Genomic DNA, 25,788 nt, shown 5'->3' with positions numbered 1-25,788 from the left:
GTCATATTTCTCCCTATGTTACCAATGAAATTATAAAAAATGTTGGTCTTTGGTTGAATGTGGGAGCGGCGTTCAAAGTGAAGATAATTTCATTTTAGATCAACCACACTGAGCCAATTGCTTATGGAGTGGGTGGGTGTTTTCTTGCACTTTTATTTTCCTCCCCCCTACACTTTATTTTTTTATTGTTCCAGTTGTTATTTTTGTTACTCTTATTACTAAAACTACATTTATAACCCAGGGCTGGTTGCAACCATATTCAGTATTAAAAACACATGTCTCAGCAGTCGGATATTGTGGTAAAGACGGGAAGGTGCCTGGCTGGTCTCCCTTGGGGGGGAATTCCCTCACTGAGGAACTCTTGGGTCACCCCCACCGAAAACTCTGAGGGTGGTGATGAAACTACCCTCTGCCAACCTGAACATCCAAGATGGTCTGTAGAAAAGGAGACAGTTCATCAGATATTTGGGGGCCTAAGTGAATCCTTGAATTGAGCCTGGAAATGAACTCCACCCCATACACATTACTCATTCGTCAGTCACAGTTCTGACTTCAGTCTTTGACTGAAACTATTGAAAGGCAGGAGCGACCAGGCTCATTCGTAGCACAGAAATCCCTTCAGTTGCCTGCACATTTTGCATGTCAACTTTCCTTCTAGGTGGGCTAGAGGCTTGCTTCTCCTTCTTGTGTGCTTGTTTACTTGTTTCTTGAAGAAAGCTAAGAATCTGAGCTGTGAGGGGGTACAGGCCTTGTTCCTAGCAAGACTCAACCATGCTTGCTCAGGGGACATTTTTTCTTCTCCTGACAGTGTATGAATTTTATAACAGAACAATGTATTTGCTCTGTAGGATTTGGTAGCACCTCTCATGAGGACAGACAGAACTTGGCAGAAGACCAAGGGTTCCTTCTGATCTCTTGGAGACTTCCTGAGAGCCCAGATGGATGAGCAAGACTCAGCTGGCCCAGAAGCAGGAAGAGGTTATGCCATCAAAACTGAAAGCAGTGAAGGATTCTGGGAAAGCTCCATGCAGAAGATCGTGAATGAGAAGGATACCCTCTGCTCAGATGTGCGGAACCAGCAGTTCAGGCAGTTCTGCTACCAAGAGGCCAATGGACCCAGAGAGGCTTGCAACAGACTCCACCATCTTTGCCATCAGTGGCTGAAGCCAGAAAGGCACACGAAAGCCGAGATGCTGGACCTGGTGATCTTGGAGCAGTTCCTGGCTGTCCTTCCACCGGAGATGGAGAGCTGGGTGAGGGAATGTGGAGCGGAGACCAGTTCCCAGGCGGTGGCCCTGGCCGAAGGATTCCTCCTGAGTCAGGCAGAGGAGAGGAAGCAGGCAGAGAGAAAGCAGGTGAGAGAGACTGTCCTCTGGATATTCCCCTGGGTCTCTTTAACAGGAGGGAGAGTATCCCCCAACACTGTAATAGTTTGCCCATCCTTTTTTGGAAAACTTCCAAGGAATGATGTCTGACGCCATTAGAAGAGTTTGGATTTGATATCCCTCTTTATCACTACCCAAAGGAGTCTCAAAGTGGCCCTTTCCCTTCCTCCCCCACAACAAACACTCTGTGAGGTGAGTGGGGCTGAGAGACTTCAGAGAAGTGTGACTGGCCCAAGGTCACCCAGCAGCTGCATGTGGAGGAGCAGGGAAGCTAACCCGGTTCCCCAGATTACGAGTCCACTGCTCTTAACCACTACACCACGCTGACTCTCATTAGAGTGTTTACATCTGCCATTCTTTTTCTAATTCTTCTCAAATCCTTTCTCTTTGACGGAAAGGATCCATTTGCAGAGATGCGCCCGGATTCCTCTGAGGAAAAGAGGACTTTGTTGGACACCAGAGAGAGGCCCCCAGGTAGGAAGCAATGAGGTTTTTCTCTCTCTTTGGTCACATTCTGTGGATCTGAGAGGTCTTCACATCTTTTTGGAGAAAACATTTGTGACCTGGACTCCTAAGGAGGGGAGATGTCTTTTTACACAGCTAAACGATGAAATGGGTACAAATGTCCAAATGAAAGCAGCAAGTGGGGCTTTTTCTAAGGCCCACCTGTAGCTAGAGATGCCCAGCTTCACCTCTGAGAGAAGCATGCCCTCATGGCTTCCCATTTAACTTTGGCAGGTGACAGAAGGATCCCAGCAAGACCTCCTCATCTGCCTTTCCATGGAGGTGGAGTAGAAGCAGTGGCTGTGGAACCAGATCAGGTAGCGGGAAGGAGCCTTGTGGGGAAGAGGCAGAGGGGTGGGGCAGCCAGACTGCTTTTCGGCCCAAAGGAATCTCCTCTACTCCTCTTGACTTCCGTCAAAGCTGCCCTGAACAATGTCTGAGCATGTCAATCAAGGTTTATGTGTTGAGAATAAGGATCCTCACCTAGACTGGCCTTCAGAAGGTTGCTAGCATTATTTATCAGTAGCTTCAGTTTAATTTACATCTTTATCTCTTAATGCTAAAATCGGCTTATAAGCTGTTGGAAAACCTTACAACAGAGTGGTGAGGATTCACCTGACAGCCCCACCAGCTGCACATTGAGGCTATCTTCCCTCTCACCCCTTTCCCTGTGCCCCCATGTGCCCCTTGAAGTTGGCTTTAAGGCACCAGGAAGGTTCTGCCCCAGAACAGCGGACAGGGGGTCCTTCCATGGGGCAAACAGGAAGGCTTGCGCAGATAAAATGATCTGAAGACCACCTTGTGGCGTTCCACTCTTTTCCAAAAGATTAATACCCGTCATTAAAAGACACAATTAAATACATTAAAAGAATTTCACGTGTAATTAAAATATGCAGGAAAACAATCCCATTAAAACAACACAGCCACTGACAGGCAGAAAACAACAGAGCAGTGTGTAGTAGATAATCCTTATGCTGTCTAAGAGGAACATGCTTTTTCATTTTAGGGTCCAGTGTGCTTTGAAGATGTAGCTCTCCATTTCACAGACGAGGAATGGGCATTGCTGGATCCTGACCAGAGAGCTCTGCATAAGGAAGTCATGGAGGAGAATCGTGGGATCATGGACTCACTTGGTAAGGCTCCTGTTGGATGACAATATCAGTTTTGGAATTCAGTACATACAGTGTCTCTATGTAACGAACCTCCAATATGTTGATGGGGCTCAGCCAGACCACGTACAACATCTGGGATTCTAACTCCCCCCCCCCCCAAAGCACACCTTGAATGGAGAGCTATCTAATGTTTTGTCTGTGAATGTTCTTCCTCCAGTTACGCCTTTTTAAAGAATGACCAGGCTGCTCTGAAAGGACCGGACTGTTAAAATGTATGCTTTGGAGTGGCAAGGGAAGCTGCAGTAGCTTCCTCCAGGATGTTTATTTATTTTATCTTATTGCTTCTGTCAGGTTTTTTATTACCAAGAAAGGCAGGCTTCCATGATAAGGCCAAAGAAGAAAGAGCCATGCTTTTCCGAACTCAGGTTACCAAAGGTATGTCTGTTAATGCCAGTTAACAAAGGTAGCAAACCGTGTAGGAAGACCTCACAACTAAGTCCGTTCAGTTCTTCCTCTATCCCAAGCATTCATTAGCATCGTTCAGTAATTTGGGGCTGCATTTCTTCCTAATTTGTTTCTCTCTTCATTGCAGGTGGTGATGAATTGGAAGTCAGGAACAAGAGAGAAGAGGACAAAATCCACACAGTAGAAAAACCATATCAATATTTGGAGTGTGGAGAGGGTTTCATGCAGAGCTCCCATTCCTCTTCCCATCAGAGAAATCCCAATGGACAGAAACCCTATCAGTGCTTGGAATGTGGAAGGAGCTTCAGCCGGAACTCCAATCTCACCTCCCATCAAATAATTCATACAGGGGAGAAAGCATATCAATGCTTGGAATGCGGAAAGAGATTCGCCCATAAGAAAAATCTCACTTGCCATCAAAGAATTCATTCCGGGGAAAATCCATACCAGTGCTTGGAATGTGGAAAGAGTTTCATTCGGAGAGAAAGTCTGACATCCCATCAAAGAAATCATACAGGGGATAAACCGCATCAATGCCTGGAATGTGGAAAGAGCTTCAACCAGAAGAAAAATCTCATTTCCCATCAAATAATTCATACAAGGGAGAAACCATATCAGTGTTTGGAATGTGGAAAGAGATTCCGTAAGAGCTGCCATCTCACACCCCATCAAAGAATTCATACTGGAGAAAAACCATATCAGTGCTTGGAATGTGGAAAGAGCTTCAGTCGGAAAGATAGTCTCAATTCCCACCGAAGAATTCATAGTGGGGAGGAACCATATCAGTGCATGGAATGTGGGAAAAGCTTCACCTGGAAGGAAAGTCTCAATTCCCACCAAAGACTTCATAGTGGGGAGGAACCATTTAAATGCTTGGAATGTGGAAACACCTTCAGTTGTAAGAGAAATCTCACTTTCCATCAAACAATTCATACAGGGGAGAAACCATTTCAGTGCTTGGAATGTGGGAACACCTTCACCCAGAAGTTAAGTCTCATTTCCCACCATCTAATTCATACAGGGGAGAGACCGTATCGGTGCTTGGAATGTGGAAAAAGTTTCAATAAGAGGGGCAATCTCACAGCCCATCAAAGAATTCATACAAGGGGGAAACCATAGTAGTGCTTGGAAGAGCTTCAGTAACCACCGGTCTCACTGCCCATCAAAGAACTCATAGTGCAGAGAAACCATCTATCAATGGCTGTGTATGAATTTAATTTTAGGAGACTTCAGTATGTGGATGTGCATTTCAATGGAGTCGACCCTCAGCGCCCAATATTTCTTCAAGGTGCAAGTCGCTGTACGAGGTGTTGAATACCTTTTCCACATCACATCTGGGGAGATGGTTAATGGCGATTTGGCAACATTGACGAGGTAGCTATCAGTGCTGATTTCTTCTCTGAAGATGTTGACAAGTAATTCGTACTTCAAGAATCTCCAAGTTGCAAATTTGTGCTGCTGCTGACTGCAACTGTCGTCCTTTGCATGTCCAGGATGGTGTCGTCATGAAGCTCTTCCTGGTATCTGCTGAGCACACACAGAAAATAAGGACACAGTCCAGGAGGAAGAAGCAGAACCATTGCATAACCGTTCCTCCAGCTCCCGTCCCTCCTAGATGGTCCAGAATAGGGCTGTGGCCAACAGTACCAAAATCTGCTGAGAGATCCAGCAGAACCAGGAAACAGCTTTCACCTCTGTCCGTAGTCCACCAGAAATCATCGACCTTCGCGACCAAGGCTGTTTCAGTCCCATGATGGGGCCTGAAGCCCGATTGGAAAGGGATCCAAATGGTTTCTCTCGCACCACATGAAAACCCTCTTGAATGAAGAAGGGATAACACACGAGGAGTTTTAGCCACACCTTGAAGCAAAGCTCAGTCACTGAGAGAGATTTAAATCTCTTCTGGAAATGGCTAGGTTCGTGTTGAGTGACTCTGGCCTTCCCAAATACGTATGGGGAGAAGGGTGTCTCCAAAATAGACTACCAATCCAGGGAGCTACACGAATGGCTTTGAAACTTAGACATGGAAGAACACCTAACACATTCGTGTATTTGGCGTCTTGCCTATGTCTGTGTACCCAAGAAAAGTAGGCACAAGTTAGATTCCAGGGCAGAAGAGACTGTGGCGACTGGCTGTGCTTCGGGGAGCAAAAATTTAGGGAAAGGCAGCACGAGGCATGAGGTTCATTTTGATCATGGGTAGGCATACTAAGGCCTGGTGGCTGGATCCGGCCCAATCACCTTCTAAAGTGATTCTAAAGTGAACATCTGTAGACGTTCTGGGAATCAGCGTATTTTTAGATGAGAAGAATGTGTGCTTTTATTTAAAATGCATCTCTGGGTTATTTGTGGGACATAGGAATTCGTTCCTTCCCCACCCCCTCTTCAAAATATAGTCCAGCCCCCGACAAGGTCTGAGGCACAGTGGACCGGCTCCCTGCTGAAAAAGTTTGCTGACCCCTGATTTTGATGAACACAGGAAGACAGACAAGAAGAACTGTGATAGAATTTTACGAGGAGTCAGGGATTAGGGTTAGGGGCGTAGGATTAGGTGGTTGAGGGGTAGGGGTTGCAGTTGCAGTTAGTGTTACATTAGGGGTTAAAGCAGGGGTTGTCAACCTGGTCCCTACTGCCCACTAGTGGGCGATTCAGGATTCTGGGTGGGCGGCAGGGGGTTCTACGGCACAAGCTGAATCCTCCTTCCATCGAGCGCTGGGGGGCGGTAAGGAAATTTTACCATCAAGAAAAATGCATTAGTGGGCGGTAGGTATACCCCTGGGTTAAAGTCACCATTAGTGTTTGTGGTTAGGGGTTTGTGTTGGGGTTTTGGTTAGAGGGGTTGCAACCAGGGGTTAGGGATTAAGGTTCAGGGTAGGGTGTGGGATTAGAGGGTCGTTAGCTTTAGGGTCAGGGGATAATTGTACAGGGTTCGGTGTCATGTTTAGGATTAGAGCTTGAGGGTTGGGTTACAGTTAGGGGTTAATGTTCAGGTTCCGGCTTATGGTTAGGGATTTAGGGTTAGGTTTGGGTTAGGTTGTTTGGGTGGGTGGGGTTAAAGGTAGGGGAAGCTGGAAGCAAGGCATTGGGCTGGACAGAGAAATGCTGGATTTGTTTGAATACAAGGCTGCGACTATGGGGCAAGCAAGAACTTCTTGGGGTGTTGATGCTGTGATCTCCTCCATCGCAGGGTCAGGTTGTAGATATGTGTAAATAAACCATATATCCTAATGACACCACAGTCTCTTCCGTCCCTCATTCCAAGGAAACACAAACCCTGGGTTTGTGAAGAGTGGCATATAGAGCTATGGCTTCAACCCCCTTCATCTCCAGATAGGGCTGGGAATGTCCTTTGAAATGAGAATGTCTGCAGTCCATGGAGACACAGAGCCCCCAGAGATAAAGGAGCCCTCTATGATCCCATGTCCTTGTTATCATAAAAAACATGGTAGCATCAGTGCAAGAGGATGCTAAACCCAACGAAAGTGTCCCCAGTGGACCATAGGACCTTGGTGAGAAATCTCTGAGAGAAGCAGGAGTCCCACTTGCACATTCCCCCAGAGAGAGAAGGGGCTTGTCTGGTGTGGGTCACCATGCATAAGAGAGCCACTCTGGTGTAATGTGTAGAGCAGCCTTTCTCCACCTTGGGTCCAAGTCCCATCATCCCTAAGGTCCCATCATCCCTAAGGTGGTCAGGGATGATGGGAGTCGTTGTTCCACATTGAGGAGACCCCAGGTTGAGAAAGGCTGGTGGAGAGTGTTGGATGGACTAGGACCTGGGAGACCAAGGTTAGAATCCCCACTCTGTCACTGTCTCTTAGCCTGACCTGCTTCCCTGTGTTGCTGGGAGAAGACCATGTATGGCGCCTTGAGCTCCTTGGAAGAAAGGGGGGGATGTCAATATAATTAGCTAATAAATAAAAATAAATAACACATGTACATCAGAATAACACATAAGAATCTATTATCCCCATTCCAGCCGAAGGTGACAGAATTCATCAGCTGCAATCCAGCAGTTTCACGCTGCAATCTCTTTTTGAAATTCTTCTCTTGGAGAACAAAAGGTCCTGGGAGAAAAGGTTTTGGGAAAGAGTTGTATTCTCCCCCACTTTATACTTTAATAGGCTTTGGCTTGCGGATGCTCAGATGATAAACGAAGGGCACAATCCGCCTTCCTGCAGCTGCAGGTACAAAGCAAGCATGCACAAATGTTCTCAGGGCACAGCCGATCTCAATGCCAGTGGCACAGAATCAGAGGGAAAACTGAGTTAAGCAGCTCTGTGACTGTAGGGCTAAGTATCCCCATTTGTTTGTTGCTTCCACTGAAATTCTAACAAAGTGAAAGCATTGTGTGCGAGGAGCTAAATCCAGTTTTTAAAAAAGCCTCAGAACTCCATCCTAGGGGCAATAACGCTTTAGAAACTTAAGTTTTCAGCTCTGCCCCAGCAGGAATATCTTGAGGAGCCAGAAGCTTAGATGAGATCCCAATTTTAGAGAGGCGGGTATAAAAAAAGAGAAACCCGTTGACCTATGGTTTCATGTGGCAGAGACTAAGTTCACTGGAGAGCCATCTTAGAATCAACAAGGTCTCTCACTGCAAGCTTCAGTTTTTTGGTAGGGGAAGGAAGAATGGCATATAAGCTATGGATTCAGCTCTAAGTTTCGTTCTTCAGTTTAAAACCAGTTAGAACTAGTTCAGCTTTTAAAAACCAGACTGTAAATTAATCACCAATTAACCAAGACGGACATTCCTCTCTGCTGTCTGTTCAAAATGTAGGACTTGGAACAAGCTATCATTCCTCTGACCAAAATGCCCAGAGAGATACTGATTTGGAGAATGAAATCAAGGAAACAACCAAAAGAGGAAGGGATGCCAGAATCAACAACAACACTTTATTACAGCCATAGACCAGCATAATGTCAGAATCAGTGACTTCCGATTAGCCACACATATACTGGCTACGTGTGTGTGTGTTTTTTAAGGTATTGTTATTGATTATTATTTTTACACAAAATACAATAAAAATCAGACTAGTCTACAGAACAAGAATAAAAAACCAACAAACAGGAACATATACAGAGGAGGGCAAGCATATGGAAACCAAGTCCTATGACGAATGGTTGAGGGATATCTTTAGCTTGGAAAAGAGGAGAGAGAGAGAGGAGATAGAATAGCCATCTAAAAATGGCTTACCACTGTGTGGTAAGAATTCACTTCTACACCACCTTGTTTGTTACCCAAGTGAAGAGCAACCACCTCTTGAATAAACCATAGAACCAAGGAAACTATTTTTCACCTCCACCATCTGGATTTAGGGACCCAGCGTTTATTATAGCTATTGCAATAGGACAGTGCTCACTCAACTCAATGTGCCAGTTGAGAAGGTCTGCCCCAAGGCACTTCAGAATGAAAGGAGAGGGTCACCTCCACAGGCACATACCTGCACATGTGGTGGGAGTGCCCCAAAATCCAACTATTCTGGACAACCATACAAGAAATAAGTAAAATAACCAAACAAGTATTATAAATCACCCCAGAATTGGCCCTACTAAACATCTTCCAAGACAACAATGCCCACTTACACTACAAAGAACTCATAACCCACCTACTCTCAGCAGCCAGAAACATCGTAACCAGACACTGGAGAGACTTGTCAGGAGTAAGCATGGACCAATGGTACCAAATAGTATGGGAAACAGCCTTACTAGAAAAAATTGCCAATAAACTGAAACTAACATGGAGGCAAATAGAAGACGACGCCTTCACCCCGGTATGGCTCCCCTTTATCACATACACAGCCGAACAAGACAATGAAAAAAATCCACCAACAGCATACAAATCAATATGGCTAACCTGATCCAAAACACCCACCCACCCCACTCACACATGAAAACAAAGATCACCACAGCCAACCACAACCAACCAACCAACCACACCCTAGGCCAACCCCAACCTCTCTCACCACCAAAGGAACATAAGTGATGGCTCCATCCTGGTATCTTCACCTTGGAGTGGCCCCGATGTGCCCAGGCCATTTGACCATTTCTGGTACTGGATGTCCCTCGTTGCCCTGGCAACCAAGCCTATGATCAGTCTTTATTGACATTTCTCCATCTATCAGGAAGCTTCCAAGGATTTATTCCCTGGTGGTAATTCATGACTGACATAGGAAAACATCCTGTCATTTGTGCCACTTTCTGGGTCAGATAAGGAGAGACGGAATGTAGCGTAAAAGGGGGGAGATTCACAAATGCACAGAACACACAAAAACAAGCGTAATACATTCTAAAAGGTTAAATGCAATTCAAGTGAAACACTGAAATATTATTAAAACAATAAAAATATACACCTGGGGTCACTAATTCTTACATCATTCCCCCCCCCCCCGTGATCATAACCTTTTCAAGGATTATGACCACACTTTATCAAAGTTATCAATCTACCGATAGGCCTTAGGTACAAAACAACACACTTTTACACGAACTGAATACCACAACACAGCAATATAAAACACAGAATGACTGAGAGGAAAACTAATAACTCTCCTTTCAAGGCTTCCTTTATCTCACTAATCTGAGATCAACCTTTCAAGAACCTTGGGAAGTATTATTCCTTGCTTTAAACATGATAGTCTATGTTTTATACACAGTAGGAAGTATTAATAAAGAAACATGAATTTTATTGCTTCAGCTTTATTTTATTCCCGGTGTCAAATTAGTCTTCTGGACCCAATATCTTTGCTATTCCACAACAATTCCCCTTTAATGAATCCCTCGTAAGGGCTTTCATCAATCATCAGCAATTTCCTGATTTGGCACGCGTCCTAAGAGAAATTATATTCATCATTGCCATCCATTCTGGCAGGTTTCATCGCATAGCAGATGAAGCAAATCTGTTTTCTCCTACTCTGGAGTAGAGGACCCGCACCAATGGATGCAAGTTGCAAGAATTTAAGTTGCAAGTTGTAAGCATTTTATTTTCAATTCATATTATTGTGCTCCAGTGTAATTGCACCCTAGATTTAAGTGTATTTGCCTATTTTGGGGGGGCTATTGGGTGGTTGTTTTTATTCTTATTATGTATTTTGTGGTTTTATACCTTGATTTTACTCTGAGAACTGCCCTGGGACCCCCGGGTATAGGGCAGTATATAAATTAAACTAGTAGTAATAAGAAGAAAAGAGATGCAGACTAAACATCAGGAAGAATCTTCTGCAGGTAAAAGCTCTTTCAAAGTGGAACCAGCTGCCTCAGAAGGTGGTGGCTTCTCTCTCTTGGTGGGTTTTAAGCAGAGGGTGAAGATTGCTGCATTGTGGAGGGATGGACTAGATGACCTGCAGAGTCCCTGCTCTGATACAATTATATGACTCTGTGATTCCCCCCCCCCGTCATGAGCTATTTCATAGAGAGTGAGATTGGAGCTATGTCTGAAGCTCTTTCCACATTCCAAGCACGGCTATGGTTTCTCCACCGTATGGATTCTTTGATGGGAAGTGAGACTCCTCTTGGAATTGAAGCTGTTTCCACATTCCAAGCATATAAATGGTTTATCCCCAGTGTGAATTCTTTGATGGGAAGTAAGGCTATCCTTCCGACTAAAGCTTTTTCCACATTCCAGGCATTGAAAAGGTTTCTCCCCTGTATGAATTCTTTGATGGATTATGAGACTGGTCCTCTGACTGAAGCTCTTTCCACATTCAACACACAGATATGGTTTCTCCCCTTTATGAATTCTTTGATGGGACATGAGACTTTTCTTCCAACGAAAGCTCTTTCCACATTCTATGCACAGATATAATTTCTCCCCACTGTGAGTTATCTGATGGGAAGTGAGAGAGGCCATATTAATGAAGTTCTTCTCACATTTTGTGCACTGATATTGTTTCTCCCCTGTATGGATTCTTTGATGGTACAGGAGACTGGCGCTCTGAGGGAAGCACTTTCCACATTCCAAGCACTGATATGGTTTCTCCCCTGTATGAATTCTTTCATGACAACTGAGAACATTCTTTCGACTGAAGCTCTTTCCACACACTAAGCACTGATATGGCTTCTTCCCTGTGTGAATTATTTGATGGGAAGTGAGACTATCCTTCCGACCGAAACTCTTTCCGCATTCCATGCACTGATATGGCTTCTCCCTGCTGTGAGTTATTTGATGGGAAGCCAGAGCAGCCCTTTGACGGAAGCTCTTTCCACACTCCAAGCACTCATATGGTTTCTCACCAGTATGGATTCTTTGGTGGACTGTGAGGGTGATGCTATGACTGAAGCTCTTTCCACATTCAAAGCACGGATATAGTTTCTTCCCCGTATGTATTATTTCATGGGAAGTGAGACTTTTCTTCCAGGCGAAGCTCTTTCCACATTCCGTGCACAGATATGGTTTCTCCCCTGTATGAATTCTTTGATGGGAAGTGAGATTGGCCTTCTGACTGAAGCTCTTTCCACATTCCAAGCATTGATATGATTTCTCCATGCTGTGATTTATTTCATTGGAAGAGAGGTTGGATTTTTGCCAGAAGTTCTTTTCACATTCTGAATACTGATAGAGTTTCTTCCCCAAGAGATTTATTAGATGGGGAGTGGAGTGGGAGCTCTGACTGAAATTCCCATGTCCCCGATATTTAAATGGCTTCTCCTCCATGTGGATTTTGTCATGCTCTCCCTTATTATTATTTTCCAATTCATCGCCACCTGCAACAAAGAGAGAAACTGATTAGAGCTTCAAGAGGAAATGCAGGTCTTAAATATTGGAACAACCATCATACTGTTTTTTGCTGAGGGAAATGACTGCCTCTCATGAGATTGGACCACCGGTCGTGCCAGAAATTCAGGGATAATATGAGGGTAATTAGTCCTGCCAACCCCTCCAGGGTTGGGGGGGGCTATCTCACCCACAGATTTCCATTATCAGCCATCTGTACCAAGATGTGGGGGCTGGGACACTGGAGCCTGGCATGAAACTGGGCACTCTCCGGAGCCACTCCCATGAGCGGGAGATACCTGTTTTCTAAAAATTAATAAGATTCAGACTAAAAACTGGTGTGTTCTGGATGGAAGGAGATTTTTAAAAACCAATCTGCCAAACTATACAATTGCTGGACACCAAGCTTTGGACTTCAAAGAGACTATTCTTTTGGCATTTGGATTAATGAGGTGAGCGGCTGCCGTTCTTTTGTTTACGTTATATTTGCTACTTCATGATTTTAAAAGTCCTGAGCAGTTCAGTGCAGCCTGATCGTAGTTTAGAAAGTCAAAATTGGAGAAAGAATATTCACTGACAAAACAGTAGATAGCCCTCCAATCAAGGTGAGCTGTGGGGTGTTAAAATATCAGATGCTGTAGGCAGCACTGTCAAACCCATCAAAATATATTTCTAAGCAGATAATATGATCCAACAGGGAGCCTTACCGAGAGAGTCCGTGATCCCACGATTCTCCTCCATGACTTCCTTATGCAGAGCTCTCTGGTCAGGATCCAGCAACTCCCATTCCTCATCTGTGAAATGAACAGCTACATCTTCAAAGCACACTGGACCCTAATATAAAAAAGGGAAAGTCTTCTTAGAAAACATTATCTACTACACATTGCTTTGTTGTTTTCTGCCTGTTAATTGCTGTGTTCCTTTAATGGGATTGTTTCGTTGTACATTTTAATTATGGATGTGTCTTTCATTGTGTCTTTTAATCATGGGTATTAATCTATGTGTAAATGGGTGGAGCTCCACATGGCATTCCTCAAATCAGTCTGCGCAAGTGTTCCTGTTTCCCAGATGGAAGGATCCCCTTTCCTCTCCCCGTCTGATGCTCTGGAGGAGGAAACCTCCCCAATGCCCTAAAACCAACTTAAAGGGGGTGCAGGGGGTCACAGGAGTGGAAGGAGGGAGAAAGTGCAACTGATGGGGCTCATTTGGTGAATCCTGGCCACTATTATGTTTATGGTTAGAAGCCTATTTTAATATTAAATGGGAAATCAATAACTAAAACTACAATTACGGATAAATAATACCAGCAATATTCATAAGACCAGTTAAGGTGAGATGGTTGTTTGTTAACCTTCTGGAATTGCATTTTAGGCCTTTGTTAAGGACAGGCATGACAAACCAAGATGAGGAGAGGGATTCATCCTGGCCCAGAGGCACCTGGCTGCCCCTTCCCTCAGCCTCCTTCCCCATAATGCTCCTTCCTCCTACCTGAATTCCTTCCACAGCCACTGCTTCTCCTCCACCAGGAAAAGATGGATGAGGAGCTCTTGCCATCGTCCTTCTGTCAGCTGCAAGACAAAATGTCAGTGGGAAGTCTTAGCGCCTGCTTCTCAGAGGTTTAAGCAGCACTGAATACAGAAGAGCCTTTCTAAAAGCCTCACCTGCTGAGTGAATGTTGATGTTTGTACCCATTTCATATGTTAGTTGTGCAAAAACACGTCTCCCCTCCTTTGGGCTCTTGGCCCCAAATGATTAAAAGAACCTACAGAATAGTTCCAAAATGAACCAAATGTGACCAAACAGAGAAAAAACTCCTTCCTCCTTACCCAGTGGCCTCTCTCTGGTGTCCAACGGAGTCTTCTCTGCCTCAGAGGAATCTTGGCTTCTTTCTGCAAACAGATCCTTTCCCTGAAAGAGCAACAAGGATTCAAAACAGAGAACGGGAAGAAGGATTGAGAGAGGATTGACAGCGGCAAATACTTTATGGTATAAGAGATCATTCCTAGGCTGTCCCCCCCCCCCAAAAAAAAATATGGGATTACCTAGAGGAAAGTCTCTCTCACCTGCTGCTCTGCCTGCTTCCTCTCCTCTGCCTGACTCAGGAGGAATCCTTCAGCCAGGGCCACCGCCTGGGAACTGGTCTCCGCTCCACATTCCCTCACCCAGATCTCCATCTCTGGTGGAAGGACAGCTAGAAACTGCTCCAAGATCACCAGGTCCAGCATCTCAGCTTTTGTGTGCCTTTCTGGCTTCAGCCACTGATGGTCAAGGTGGCAGAATCGACCACAAACCTCTCGGGGTCCTTCAGTCTCCTGGTAGCAGAACTGCCTGAACTGCTGGCTCTTCATATCAGAGTGGAGGGTGTCCTCCTCACCCAGGATCTTCTGCACAGAGTTTTCCCAGAACCCCCCACTGCTCCCAGTTTGTTTGGCATGGCCTCTTCCTCCTTCTGGGCCAGATGAATCTTGCTCATCCATTTGGGCTCTCAGGAAGTCTCCAAGAGATCAGAAGTAAGCCCTTGGTCTTCTGCCCAGTTCCATCTGTCCTAAGTAGAGGTAAATCCTGCAAAGCAAATACATATGAAATTGATACACGGTCAGGAGAAAAAAGAGGGTCCCTGACCAAGCATGGATGAGTTTTGCTAGGAACTAGGTACAGACTACACTACAGCCCAAACTCTGACCTTTCTTTACAGAAAGAAGACAGAGAAGAAGATGGAAAAGCAGCCAGCATCTTGTCCTCCTGGAAGTTACTATGCAAAATGTGCAGGAAACAGAAATGGAATTTCTGACAGATGGATCAGCCTAGTTGCTCCTGCCTTTCAGCGTTTTCAGCCAATGAACTGTGAATGACAAGTGAGGTGTTTGTACCAAGTGTAATTTCCAGCAACTGCAATTCAGAAGCATCCCTATCTCCAACTGAGGAGGACAGAGCAGAGCCATCCTGGCTAAGTGGTCCTAGAAAGCTTTAAAGAGCTCCTCCTGCTTTTCAAGCCCTTTAGCTTGGCGGCCATCCCTGCCTCTTGTGGGAGGGAGTTCCATACGTTCTGCACCATATGAAAAAGTGCTTTCTTTTTTCTGCCCTCTGTTGCAGGAATTTATGTATAGGTTGGGGGGTTGTTGCCCCTCCAGCAGATATCATGCACATGCAGCCCACTACCAAAATCAGCACAATCACTTTTGTGACATTTTTGATTTCTCCCCACAAAACACTTCATCACAGTTTCTTCCTATTTATTCAAAGGGCCTTTGCTGCACGATACCAAATGTAAGAATTCACTGATAAATGTTATCTATGTACTGTCTCACTGGGAAAACTTCAGAAATTCATGTAGACCTGTGAGCTCAGCTACTCAGCAGCCCCTCTGCCTGTGGGATAATCCCTGGCATCCTGATACCTGAGTGCCAGACAGGTAGCCATTCCAGAAATAACAAACACAGATGAAGACAAAAGGGTGGGATGAACTTGGCTGGGAAACAGGGAAATGTAAATATCGTTTTTTTTGTTCCACTTGATGGGTGTTTGGTGGAGGGCAAGGGGAACCATGGGGCAGGGTCCAGGATACTGAGATTACTGCCACCAGACCTTGCCTTTCATGATGTAACCATGATGTATGAGTGATGTAGTCTTAGGGGTGTAGCATGGGGGATTAGCATCTAATAAAAGTTTGGGTTCTCTTTTGTTCGGGGCTTCCATCTTGTTTCACCTGGTGGCAGGTGGGAGTCCTGTCACTACAGTATTCAATAAAGACCAAACCTACTGGCTGCTGTTTTGCTCTGGTATTCCTGGCTGGTGCCCTTGTTTTTTGTCCAAGGGAGCCCTCAGATTTCTCCATTAACACCTCCATCTTCCAACAGTCCTTATTTATTTGCTGCTGTTAAGGGGAAAATATTGTGGGGTGAAAGACTACTCAACAGCCCAGCTCGTCGGGGTGCAAGTCCCCTGCAGATTCATGCAGTCAGTAAAGGAAGGAAGTTCCAGCCAAGTAATTTGGAGCAAAACAGCGGTCAGTAGACCATGATCTTTATTGTTGTGCAACAGGTCCCCACAGAAGTAAGAACCCCAAGCATGGGGTGACATTGACTTCTAAACCTTCCCTCTTTCCCCCAGAGTACACTTTGAGAGGCATCATTGATACATCATCACTACATCATGGGGAGGGGTCACAAATGGGGAGGGGTACACAAGGACGTGGGTGGCGCTGTGGTCTAAGCCACAGAGCCTAGGGCTTGCTGATCGGAGGTCGGGGGTTCGAATCTCGTGATGGGGTGAGCTCCCATCGCTCTGTCCCAGCTCCTGCCCATCTAGCAGATCAAAAGCACACCAAAGTTCAAGTAGATAAGTAGGTACCGCTCTGGTGGGAAGGTAAAGGATGTTTCCGTGTGCTGCTCTGGTTTGCCAGAAGCGGCTCAGTCATGCTGGCCACATGACCCGGAAGCTGTCTGCGGACAAACACCGGCTCCCTCAGCCTATAGAGCGAGATGAGCGTGCAACCCCAGAGTCGTCCACGACTGGACCTAACGGTTAGGGGTACCTTTACCTTTATCCAAGGGTTACACAAGTTCAACATTAGGTCACTTTATCAGACACCTTTCCCAACACCTCTTAAGTACTATAATAAAAAAATTTAAGGTCTTATATATGTAATAAATGTTCATAACTGTACCAACCAAGGGCATACATAGATATGTGGACCACATGTCTGGAGCAGCACAGGAAGACCGCCCTGAAACCATTTTGACTCCCAAACTGTTTCTCCCAAAATGTTTTCTCTGCAGGAGGGAGGGGGTGAGGGAACCTTCCCATTGTCTCAGGAATTGGGATATCACCATTTCAAAGAAATGGCCAGGAAAGGCAATCAGTTAAGGCATTATCAGATAACCTGGCAGACAGGAAAAACAACAACATTCAAATTTCTGTTGTAGACCGCCTTTTCTGTGATGTAGGCATGATGTTTGTGGGTGGTGGTCTTGGGTTACACCCCTTCTGTGATGTATGTATGATGTATGAAGGGGTGGTCTTGGACTCCAGGGCAGGGAATTTAAAATGTCTATATAAGGGCAGGCACACCTTGGTTCTGGGTCCTCCCTGTGAGAGGAGCCCCCTGTTGCAACAGCTTTAATAAAGATCAGGCTTAGTAGCTGCTTTGCTTCTCAATATTCTCTGGTTGGCCTCTGTTATTTTCTCCTACCAACAGAGAACCCATTTAAGGACTCTATATGGGCTCTTGGAGACCCCATAAGGGAAGAAGTGCAGATTTTGTTTACAACAGTCCCCACCACCAAAAGAACAATAAAACGCTTTCCATCTCCTTGCCCTCAGGGCTTGTCTGGAGATGGGCTTTCAGAACACCCAACTTGCTAAACTGCCTCTGGATGTCTGGTGTTGTCCCCTGGTCACTCCCTGGGTGGGGGGCCGTGTCTGTGCTCTCAGGCTTGGGGAATTATGGTGGGATGCCCTGTTCCTGCTGCCTACGTGACTTCCCTCTTCTTGGTTCATGGAGGGAGGTGGAGCCCAAATTCACCTTTCTTTAAGGGTTAAAATGGCGTGGGAATGAGGAGAGTCGGTTAAAGTATGGATTTTCCTACGAATTTATAAAGCTAGGTATCTTCCCTGACCTGTCAAGTCGAAAGGATACATTCAGGCATAAATGTGAGATTAATTTGCACGCCTTTTTTCCTGATCCAAAGAACTACACACACACACACTCCGTGGCAAACAGAGTTGGGATGCAAAGTAAGAACAGAGCTGCAGACTTCTTGCAAACTCGCCCCCTCCCTGGCTTTCGTTTTTCAGGAAGGGGGAGAAACCTCTGCTCCCCGATTTTTTATGGGGGGGGCTCCGTGCATCTGAACAGACACCCTCCCCCTGCAGCCCTGGGACCCCCCCCCCCTTCTCCCCAATGTACCCGAAGGGGAAAGAGAGCGGAGACTCACCAGATCCCAGGAGACGCCGCAGAGGCAGCGTTTGCACAGGAGGAAGACAAAATATGCACATTCCTCCCCTGGCAGCGAGGGACTCCGCTCTGGAAAACCTGCCTTTCTTCCTTCCCCCCTTTAGTAATCCGGCTCCGCTCCTTTTAACCCTTGCAAAGCCGAGCGGAGCAAGCTCACCCCTCGCCCCGTCCCTCTGGAAAGCAGGAATCCCGGAGGAGCCCCGGGCATCGCGCGCAGCCAGAGGAGAGGCTTAATTTGGGGGGGGGGCGTCCTGGCTGGGCTCTGAGCTGCCCCCTCCCTTGGCCAGGAACGGGAGGAGCAGCTGTCTGGGAAAAGGCTCTGCAAGAAGCAGGAGGAGGGGTCATCCCGGTGGGTCAACCGATAGTGGGGCTTTCATGCACCTTCGTGTATTTCCCCTTGTACTGCCCTGGAGCTCAAGACCACCCCTCCATACCTCATACCTACATCACAGAAAAGGCAGTCTACAACAGAAATTTGAATGTTGTTGTTTTTCCTGTCTGACAGGTTATCTGTTATCTGATTACCTTTCCTGGTAGTCTGGCCATTTCTTTGAAATGGTGATTACTAAATTCCTGTAACAAGGAAGGTTTTTTTCACCTCCTCCCTCCTTTCAGAGAAACATTTGGTCAGGCTGGGAATGGTTTCAGGACTGTCTTCCTGTGCTGCTTCAGACATTTGGGTTACATATTTAAACCACAGGGTAGGGCAGGGAATTAAAAAAGTCTGTATAAGGGCAGGCACACCTTGGTTCTGGGTCCTCCGTGTGAGAGGAGCACCCTGTTGGAACAGCTTTAATAAAGATCAGGCTTCCTAGCTGCTTTGCTTCTCAATATTCTCTGGTTGGCCTCTGTTATTTTCTCCTACCAATAGAGAACCCACTTAAGGACTCTACATGGATGGGGTGAGCTCCCGCTGCTCGGTCCCTGCTCCTGCCAACCTAGAAGTTTGAAAGCACATCAAAGTGCAAGTAGATAAATAGGTACTGCTCTGGCAAGAAGGTAAACGGCGTTTCTGTGCGCTGCTCTGGTTTGCCAGAAGCGGCTTAGTCATGCTGGCCACATGACCCGGAAGCTGTACGCCGGCTCCCTTGGCCAGTAAAGCGAGATGAGCACCCCAACCCCAGAGTCAGTCATGACTGGACCTAATGGTCAGGGGCCCCTTTACCTTTACGGGCTCTTGGATAAGCCATAACGGAAGAAGGAAAGATTTTTGTTTTCACTGGCCCCAAAGGTCGGCAGCGCCCGTGTAAGGATTTCTCATTGTGCTACGGAACAATCTCCCTCTTTCCTCTCCCTCCCCCCAAATCTGCTCTGGGAGCCCCCAACCCTTGAGAGAAGATGTGGAGGATACACAAGGCGCACTGGGAGGAAGGAGAGTGAGGCAGGTACGCCTCCTTGCACTAGGGCAAATCTTTTTGCTGGGACACTCATTTAGTCAAATTACCACCCACTAGCTTTATTTGAGACGTCACATCTCCCTTTCTGCAGATAACTTATTGGTTTTAATACGCAGCAAGAAAGACAACAGCCGAGGGCCTCTGAAAAGCAGGAAAAGCATGAAAGCACCACTATCAGCACAATCCCAGCGAGGGTTGACCCACTGGGCCAGCAAGACGAGGTCAACATTTCCCATCGAAGAAGAGCTGGAAACACTTCCCTTGTCCTGCCCTCACTGGGCTTCATGGCTGGGCTCTTCTGGCCTGAAGTGCCCCTGAAGTTTGATCTGCTCTCGGTCTGAGAGGGACTTGGCAGACAACTATTTCTAAACTCCCCCCCAGTTTCTCCATGAGGACTGCAGGAAGAGCCTTCACTCCTACCTTCAGCCATCTCCGCCACCAGGGTGGCAGTTTCCACATTTATTTTGCCTTCTTTGGTTTTGTTATTGTATAATTTTTATGTGGTGGACGTGGTACGAGAGAGTGGGTAGGGAATATTAAGAATAGTAAGCTTTTCTCATAGAGTTCATTGTTTTTTCTGCCTATAGCCTTCCTCTTTAGCTATTTCACACGCTAATCGCTTTATACATGTTCCTCTTCTCTTTGATTCTCTCCTAACACACATTCCTTTTGATGCTCTGCTTTCCCCATTCTCACACGTTTTCTTTCTGAGTTTATAAACGGTCGCCATTTGTATGCTGTGATTTCAACACACATCTCAAATCCGCTTTGCATGTGATCTTGCTTCTCCTGCTCGTTTCTGGTTGCACACGCCTTGACTTCCAGGATCAAACCCAGAAGTGAGTCTTGAAGAACATCAGGGCTGGGAACACCCCCTGCCTGGAATGGTGGAGACACGGCCAGTTCCTATGCAGCGCAAGGGACCAGAGGCCCAACTTGGTCGAAGGCATGTTTTTACTTGAACCAACTCTTTGTTCAAGACCAGCAGCACGGGAATATTACTTTGTTTTTAACAAAGCTTAAGAACATTGGAGCCCACTTCCTTGGGGGTGGGGTGGGGGGTGGACTCTGCTGCCCTGGAGGTTTTTAAGCAGAGGTTGGGAAATGCAAATAATAATAATAATAATAATAATAATAATAATAATAATAATAATAATAATTTATTTATATCCTGCCCTCCCCAGCCGAAGCCGGGCTCAGGACAGCTAACAACAGCTCAAGATACATGTTGATCTACCCACACGTAGTTGTTATCACTGAGAAACATAGAAAATAACATTCTATATTTATCCAAAAGTCTTCAAACTTACACAACCCTTTAAAAATTAGCTGATGAATGTGAATACATCGAAACAGGGCCCTGCCTTGGCTTCTAATCCATAAGACTTCTGCTCTGTGATTGAAACTGAGTCTCCATCTGCAAGCTGATAAATTATAAGGATCAACATTATTGTCGAGTGAAAAAGAGAAAATCTTTGTAACGAATTATTGTGTTATACATATCTTTATAAATTTGAGTTTGTAATCTCTGTTAGAGTTTGTAATCTCTACTTGAGTTTGTAATTCTTGTGAGAATACATACTTTTGAATGGATTAGTTTTTGTTACTACTGACTATTGACTTGTGAGTAGGGACCACTCCCACTGTTGAAACTTAGATTGGCCTGAGTTCTTGGTGTGCTTTTTTCTCAGCTGAGATTCCTGCATTGCAGGGGTTGGACTGGATGACCCTTGGGGTCCCTTCCTGAGGAGACTGATGAGCTTTCCCAACCAGAAGTCAGAGGCTCTTCCACACCAAAGGAAGGCATTGTCCATCCTCCCAAGGACATGCATAGGAATAGATCGATGCTCTACAGCAGAGCTTTTGTTTCATTGTTATTTAAATAGCAGAGAGGATTATCCCCTCCTCCTCTTCCCCTCTCCCATTCCAGGGTTCCAGCAAGGGGCTTCCTGCTTCTTGCAAAGCCTTTTCCCTGTTCCTGGCCAAGGGAGGAAGCAGCTCAGGACCCACCCCGGCCAGGAGGGTCCCCCCAAAATAAAGCCTCTCCTCCGGGTGCGCGCAATGCGCGGGGCTCCCTCCGCCGGGACTCCTCTTCGGAGAGAGAAAGCGCGCAGAGGGAGCGAGGCGGGAGGTTGGTGCGCTCGGCTGAGCTGGATCCCCGGAGAGACCAGGAATAAGGGCGGGAGGAGGCAGGGCAAAAGCCCCTTGCTGCAAAGGGAGCCCGGCTTTCGTCTCTCTCTGCAAGTGCTGCCTTGGGGCGCCTCCCGGGATTTGGTGAGTTTCCTCTCTCTCCCCGCTTTGGGTTCAATGGGGAGAAGGGGGCCCAGGACTGCAGGGGAGGGTGCATTGGGGGGCTGTTCAGATCAGGCATGGGGGGACCCCCAAGTCAAGGAGACATTGCACATATCAAGAGATCTAGTGAGAGGGAGAGCAACTCTTGAGGCCTCCAGTGTTGGGACCCGCAATCCGGCCTAGTGTTCAAATTAAACTCAGTAAGAATGATTCGCTTGCAAATACCAGTTCTGATTCATTCCTTGACTGAAAATACTGAAAGAAAGGAGCAGCTAGGCAGATTCATCATCCTGCCTGGACATTTTGCATGTCAACTTTCCTTCTATGTGAGCTGGAGGCTTACTTCTCCTTCCTTCCTTTTGTTTGTTTGTTTCTTGAAGAAGGCTCAGAGTCTGGGCTGTGATGAATTCCAGCCCTGCTTCTTAGCAAGACTCATCCACGCTTGCTCAGGGAACTTTGTTCTTCCTGTGGCCATGTATCTGTTTCCTAACAGAACAATGTATTTGCTTTGTAGGATTTGCAGACGCCTCTGCTTAGGACAGAAGAGCAAGGGATTCTTTCTGATTTCCTGGAGGCTTCCTGAGAGCCCAGATGGATGAGCAAGACTCAGCTGGCCCTGAAGCAGGAAGAGGCCATGTCATCAAAACCGAGAGCAGTGGGGGATTCTGGGAAAACTCTGTGCAGAAGATCCTGGGAGAGGTGGACATTCTCCGCTCAGATGTGCAGAGCCAGCAGTTCAGGCAGTTGTACCACCAGGAGACTGAAGGACCTCAAGAGGTTTGTGGTCGATTCTACCACTTTGACCATCAGTGGCTGAAGCCAGAAAGGCACACGAAAGCTGAGATGCTGGACCTGGTGATCTTGGAGCAGTTTCTGGCTGTCCTTCCGCTAGAGATGGAGAGCTGGGTGAGGGAATGCGGAGCGGAGACCAGTTCCCAGGCGGTGGCCCTGGCCGAAGGATTCCTCCTGAGTCAGACAGAGGAGAAGAAGCAGGCAGAGAGAAAGCAGGTGAGAGAGACTTTCCTCTGGATACTCCCAAGGGGCTCTGAACAGAATGGAGAGTATCTCCAAATTGCTCTCTTAATGGTCCATCCTTGGGGGGAGGGGGAACAGCCTAGGAATGATATCAGATACCCCTAAAAATTTCCTCTGTCATTCCTTTTGTAATCCTGCTCCCCATTCTCTGTTTTGAATCTTTGTTCTATCAGGGAAAGGATCTGTTTGCAGAAAGGAGCCTGGATTTCCCTGAGACAGAGAAGACTCCATTGGTCACCAGAGAGAGGACCCTGGGTAAGGAGGAAGGAGCTTTTTCTCTGTTTGGTCATATTCTGTGGCTTTTGAAACTGATCGGTGGGTTCCTTTGCTCTTTGGGGGGAGGGAGACATTTGGGGCCAAGAGCCCAGAAAAGGAGAGATGTATTTTTGCACAACTAAATTATGGGTACAGACACTGAAATGCATTCCACAGGGGAGACGTTTTCTGAGGCCCATCTTAAGTGAGAGAGGCACCGTTTCTCCTCTCAGAGGAGCATGAACTCATGACTATCCATTTACCTTTGTGTCTCACAGGTGACACAATGACACTGGCAAGATCTCCTCATGGTGGTGAAGGAGAAGCAGGGACTGTGGAACCAGACCAGGTAGGAAGAAGGAGCCTTGTGGGGAAAGAGGGGAAGCCAGGCTGCCTTTTGGCCTGAATAAATCTCTCTCCTTCTCCCTTGGGCTTTTGCCAAAGCTGCTGTCAAGAAGGGCTGAAACTGCCATTCTGAGAATAATGCACAGCAGCCTCACCTCACCTCGCCTTCTGAATATCGCTAGCATTATTTATCAATCACCATATTTTATTCTAATTGTTGAATGCTGATATGGGCTTTGAATCCATCAAGAAACCATACAAAACCGTTGTCAGGATTCACCTAAGTGGCTCCATCAGTTGCACAATGGCTTCCCCGCTTTCCTCCCAGGGACCGCTTAAAGTTGGCTTTAGGGCATCCGGAAAGTCTCTCCTCCGCCCAGAACAGCGCATGGGAGAGTAGAGGCAGAGAGGAATCCTTGTGCAGATGGAATGGTTTGAAGACCACCATGTGGAGTTCCACCTGTTCACACCTAGATTAAGACCCATCGTTAAAAGGCAATGAAGAATTCCATTAAGACCTTAAAAGAAGCATCCATAACTCAACTGTGCAGCTAAACAATCCCTTTAAAACAACACAATAATTAATAGGCAGGAAACAAGAGAGCAATAGTAATGTAGACTTGGAGAGTTGGAAGGGATCCCCAGGGTCATCTAGTCCAACCTTCTGCAATGCAATCATTTCAACAAAATGAAATAACATGACAGATGTCCATCCAAGTTCTGCTTAACGACCTCCAAGGAAGGACAACCCATCACCTTCTGAGGGAGTCGGTTCCTCTGCTGAATAGTTATTACCTGCAGAAAGTTCTTCCTCATGTTTAGAATAATAATAATAATAATAATAATAATAATAATATAATAATAATAATAATAATAATAATAATAATAATAATAATAATAATAATAATTTATTTGTACCCCGCCCATCTGGCTGGGTTTCTCCAGCCACTCTGGACGGCTTCCAACAAAGATTAAAAATACATTAAAATGGCCCACATTAAAAACTTCCCTGAACATGTACCTTTTTTCTTGTAACTTGGATCCATTGGTTTGGTCCTACTGTGCAGAGCAGGAGAAAAGGGCTTCCTCCATCTTGTTCCCTCTTCCCTCTTGTTCCTTGATCCATCTTCCATGTGACAACCCTTTACATATTTGAAGATGGCTATCATATCTCCTCTCAGTCTCCTTTTTTCCTGGCTAAACAAATAAAGCTCCTTCAAGCGTTCCTCATACGGCTTAGTTTTCAGACACCCCCCCCCCGCACACATTCCAGCTTGCCAATATCGTTCTTAAATTGTGGTTCCCATAACTGCACAAAGGATTCCAGGTGTTGTCTGACCAGGGCAGAACGGAGCAGGGCTGTTACTTTCCTTGATCTGGACACTAGATTTCCGTTGGATGCAGCCTAGAATGTTATTAGCTTTTTTTGCTCCTGCATCACACAGTCATCTCATGTTAAGCTCGTGGTCTATTAAGACCAGTGCTTTTCTTCTGGGGGGACGCATACCCCTAAACACTTTGTGGATCTAAGTTTGGCCTCATTGAGGGGCAGTATTTCAACATGAGTAGGAAAATGAGAGTACCCCTAAATATTTTTTAAGAAAAAAAGCACTGACTAAGACCCCCTAGATCCTTATCATAGGTACTACTGGTAAGCCAGATTTTCCCCATCTTATATTTCACAGAATCATAGAAATATAGAGATACTAATCCACAAGTTACCTTATCCAGCTCACATGTTACCAGCTTCACCACAAAATTATCATGGAGGACACTGTCAAAAGTCTTATTGAAATCAAGATATACCACATCCACAGCATTCCCCTGATCCACCAAGATTGTAATTATGTCAAAAAATGAAATGAGATTTGTCTGGCAAGTCTTGTTTTTGAGAAACCCCTGCTATATCTTAGTAATCACAGCATCCTTTTCTAAGTGCTCCCAGACTGTTTAATCATCTGTTCTAGGACTTTTCCCTGTGTGGAAGATAATCTTTATTGTGTCTAAAAGGAATATGCTTTTCTTTTCTTTTTTGTAGGGTTCAGTTTGCTTTGAAGATGTAGCTGTTCGTTTCACAAACGAGGAGTGGGTGTTGCTGGATCCTGACCAGAGAGCTCTGCATAAGGAAGTCATGGAGAAGAATCGTGGGATCCTGGACTCTCTAAGTAAGGCCTCCTGTTGGAACACAAGATCTGTTTTGAAATTCTTTACATATCTGCACACGATGAACCTCCAATATTTTGATGTACTTCCTACAGCATCTGGGATTCTAACACCCTCCCCCGCTACAGCTCAGCTTGAATTCAGTGCTATCTACTGTTTCCCACTTTGAATATTC

General features: G+C 45.9%; 3 protein-coding genes across 6 annotated transcripts in view; 2 read left to right on the top strand and 1 right to left on the bottom strand.

The window, feature by feature from the left end:
- The window catches only part of LOC309353204 (zinc finger protein 213-like), a gene marked incomplete at its 3' end in the record, with an annotated part of 83,101 nt that extends 64,817 nt beyond the window's left edge, over window positions 1-18,284 (bottom strand). Inside the window, exons 1-3 of one of the 3 annotated variants that reach the window (XM_081882481.1) lie at window positions 18,107-18,284; window positions 14,234-14,732; window positions 13,997-14,078 (exon numbers count right to left, since the gene is read on the bottom strand). In XM_081882481.1, coding sequence (XP_081738607.1) covers window positions 13,997-14,078; window positions 14,234-14,647 — 496 coding nt within the window. In that variant the 5' untranslated portion in view covers window positions 14,648-14,732; window positions 18,107-18,284. The remainder of the gene's footprint in view (window positions 1-13,996; window positions 14,079-14,233; window positions 14,733-18,106) is intronic. The other 2 variants (XM_081882479.1, XM_081882480.1) reach the window with 2 other exon arrangements.
- LOC309381150 (uncharacterized protein) overlaps window positions 1-25,788 on the top strand; it is a 74,961-nt gene that overhangs the window by 23,620 nt on the left and 25,553 nt on the right. The window lies entirely within an intron of this gene.
- Window positions 1-25,788, top strand: part of LOC309381154 (uncharacterized protein) — a 111,951-nt gene that overhangs the window by 83,270 nt on the left and 2,893 nt on the right. Inside the window, exons 3-6 of one of the 2 annotated variants that reach the window (XM_081931721.1) lie at window positions 849-1,355; window positions 23,024-23,105; window positions 23,384-23,454; window positions 25,489-25,615. The exons of the other annotated variant lie outside the window; for it this stretch is intronic. Of the exons in view, the coding sequence (XP_081787847.1) occupies window positions 939-1,355; window positions 23,024-23,105; window positions 23,384-23,454; window positions 25,489-25,615 (697 nt within the window). The 5' untranslated portion in view covers window positions 849-938. The remainder of the gene's footprint in view (window positions 1-848; window positions 1,356-23,023; window positions 23,106-23,383; window positions 23,455-25,488; window positions 25,616-25,788) is intronic. 2 annotated transcript variants of the gene reach the window in all.

This window comes from Podarcis melisellensis, assembly GCF_964234715.1.
Source record: "Podarcis melisellensis genome assembly, chromosome: 12".
Classification (NCBI taxonomy): Eukaryota; Metazoa; Chordata; class Lepidosauria; order Squamata; family Lacertidae; genus Podarcis; species Podarcis melisellensis.
Note: the sequence above shows the minus strand (reverse complement) of the source record. Positions and strands in the feature narration are given on the sequence as shown.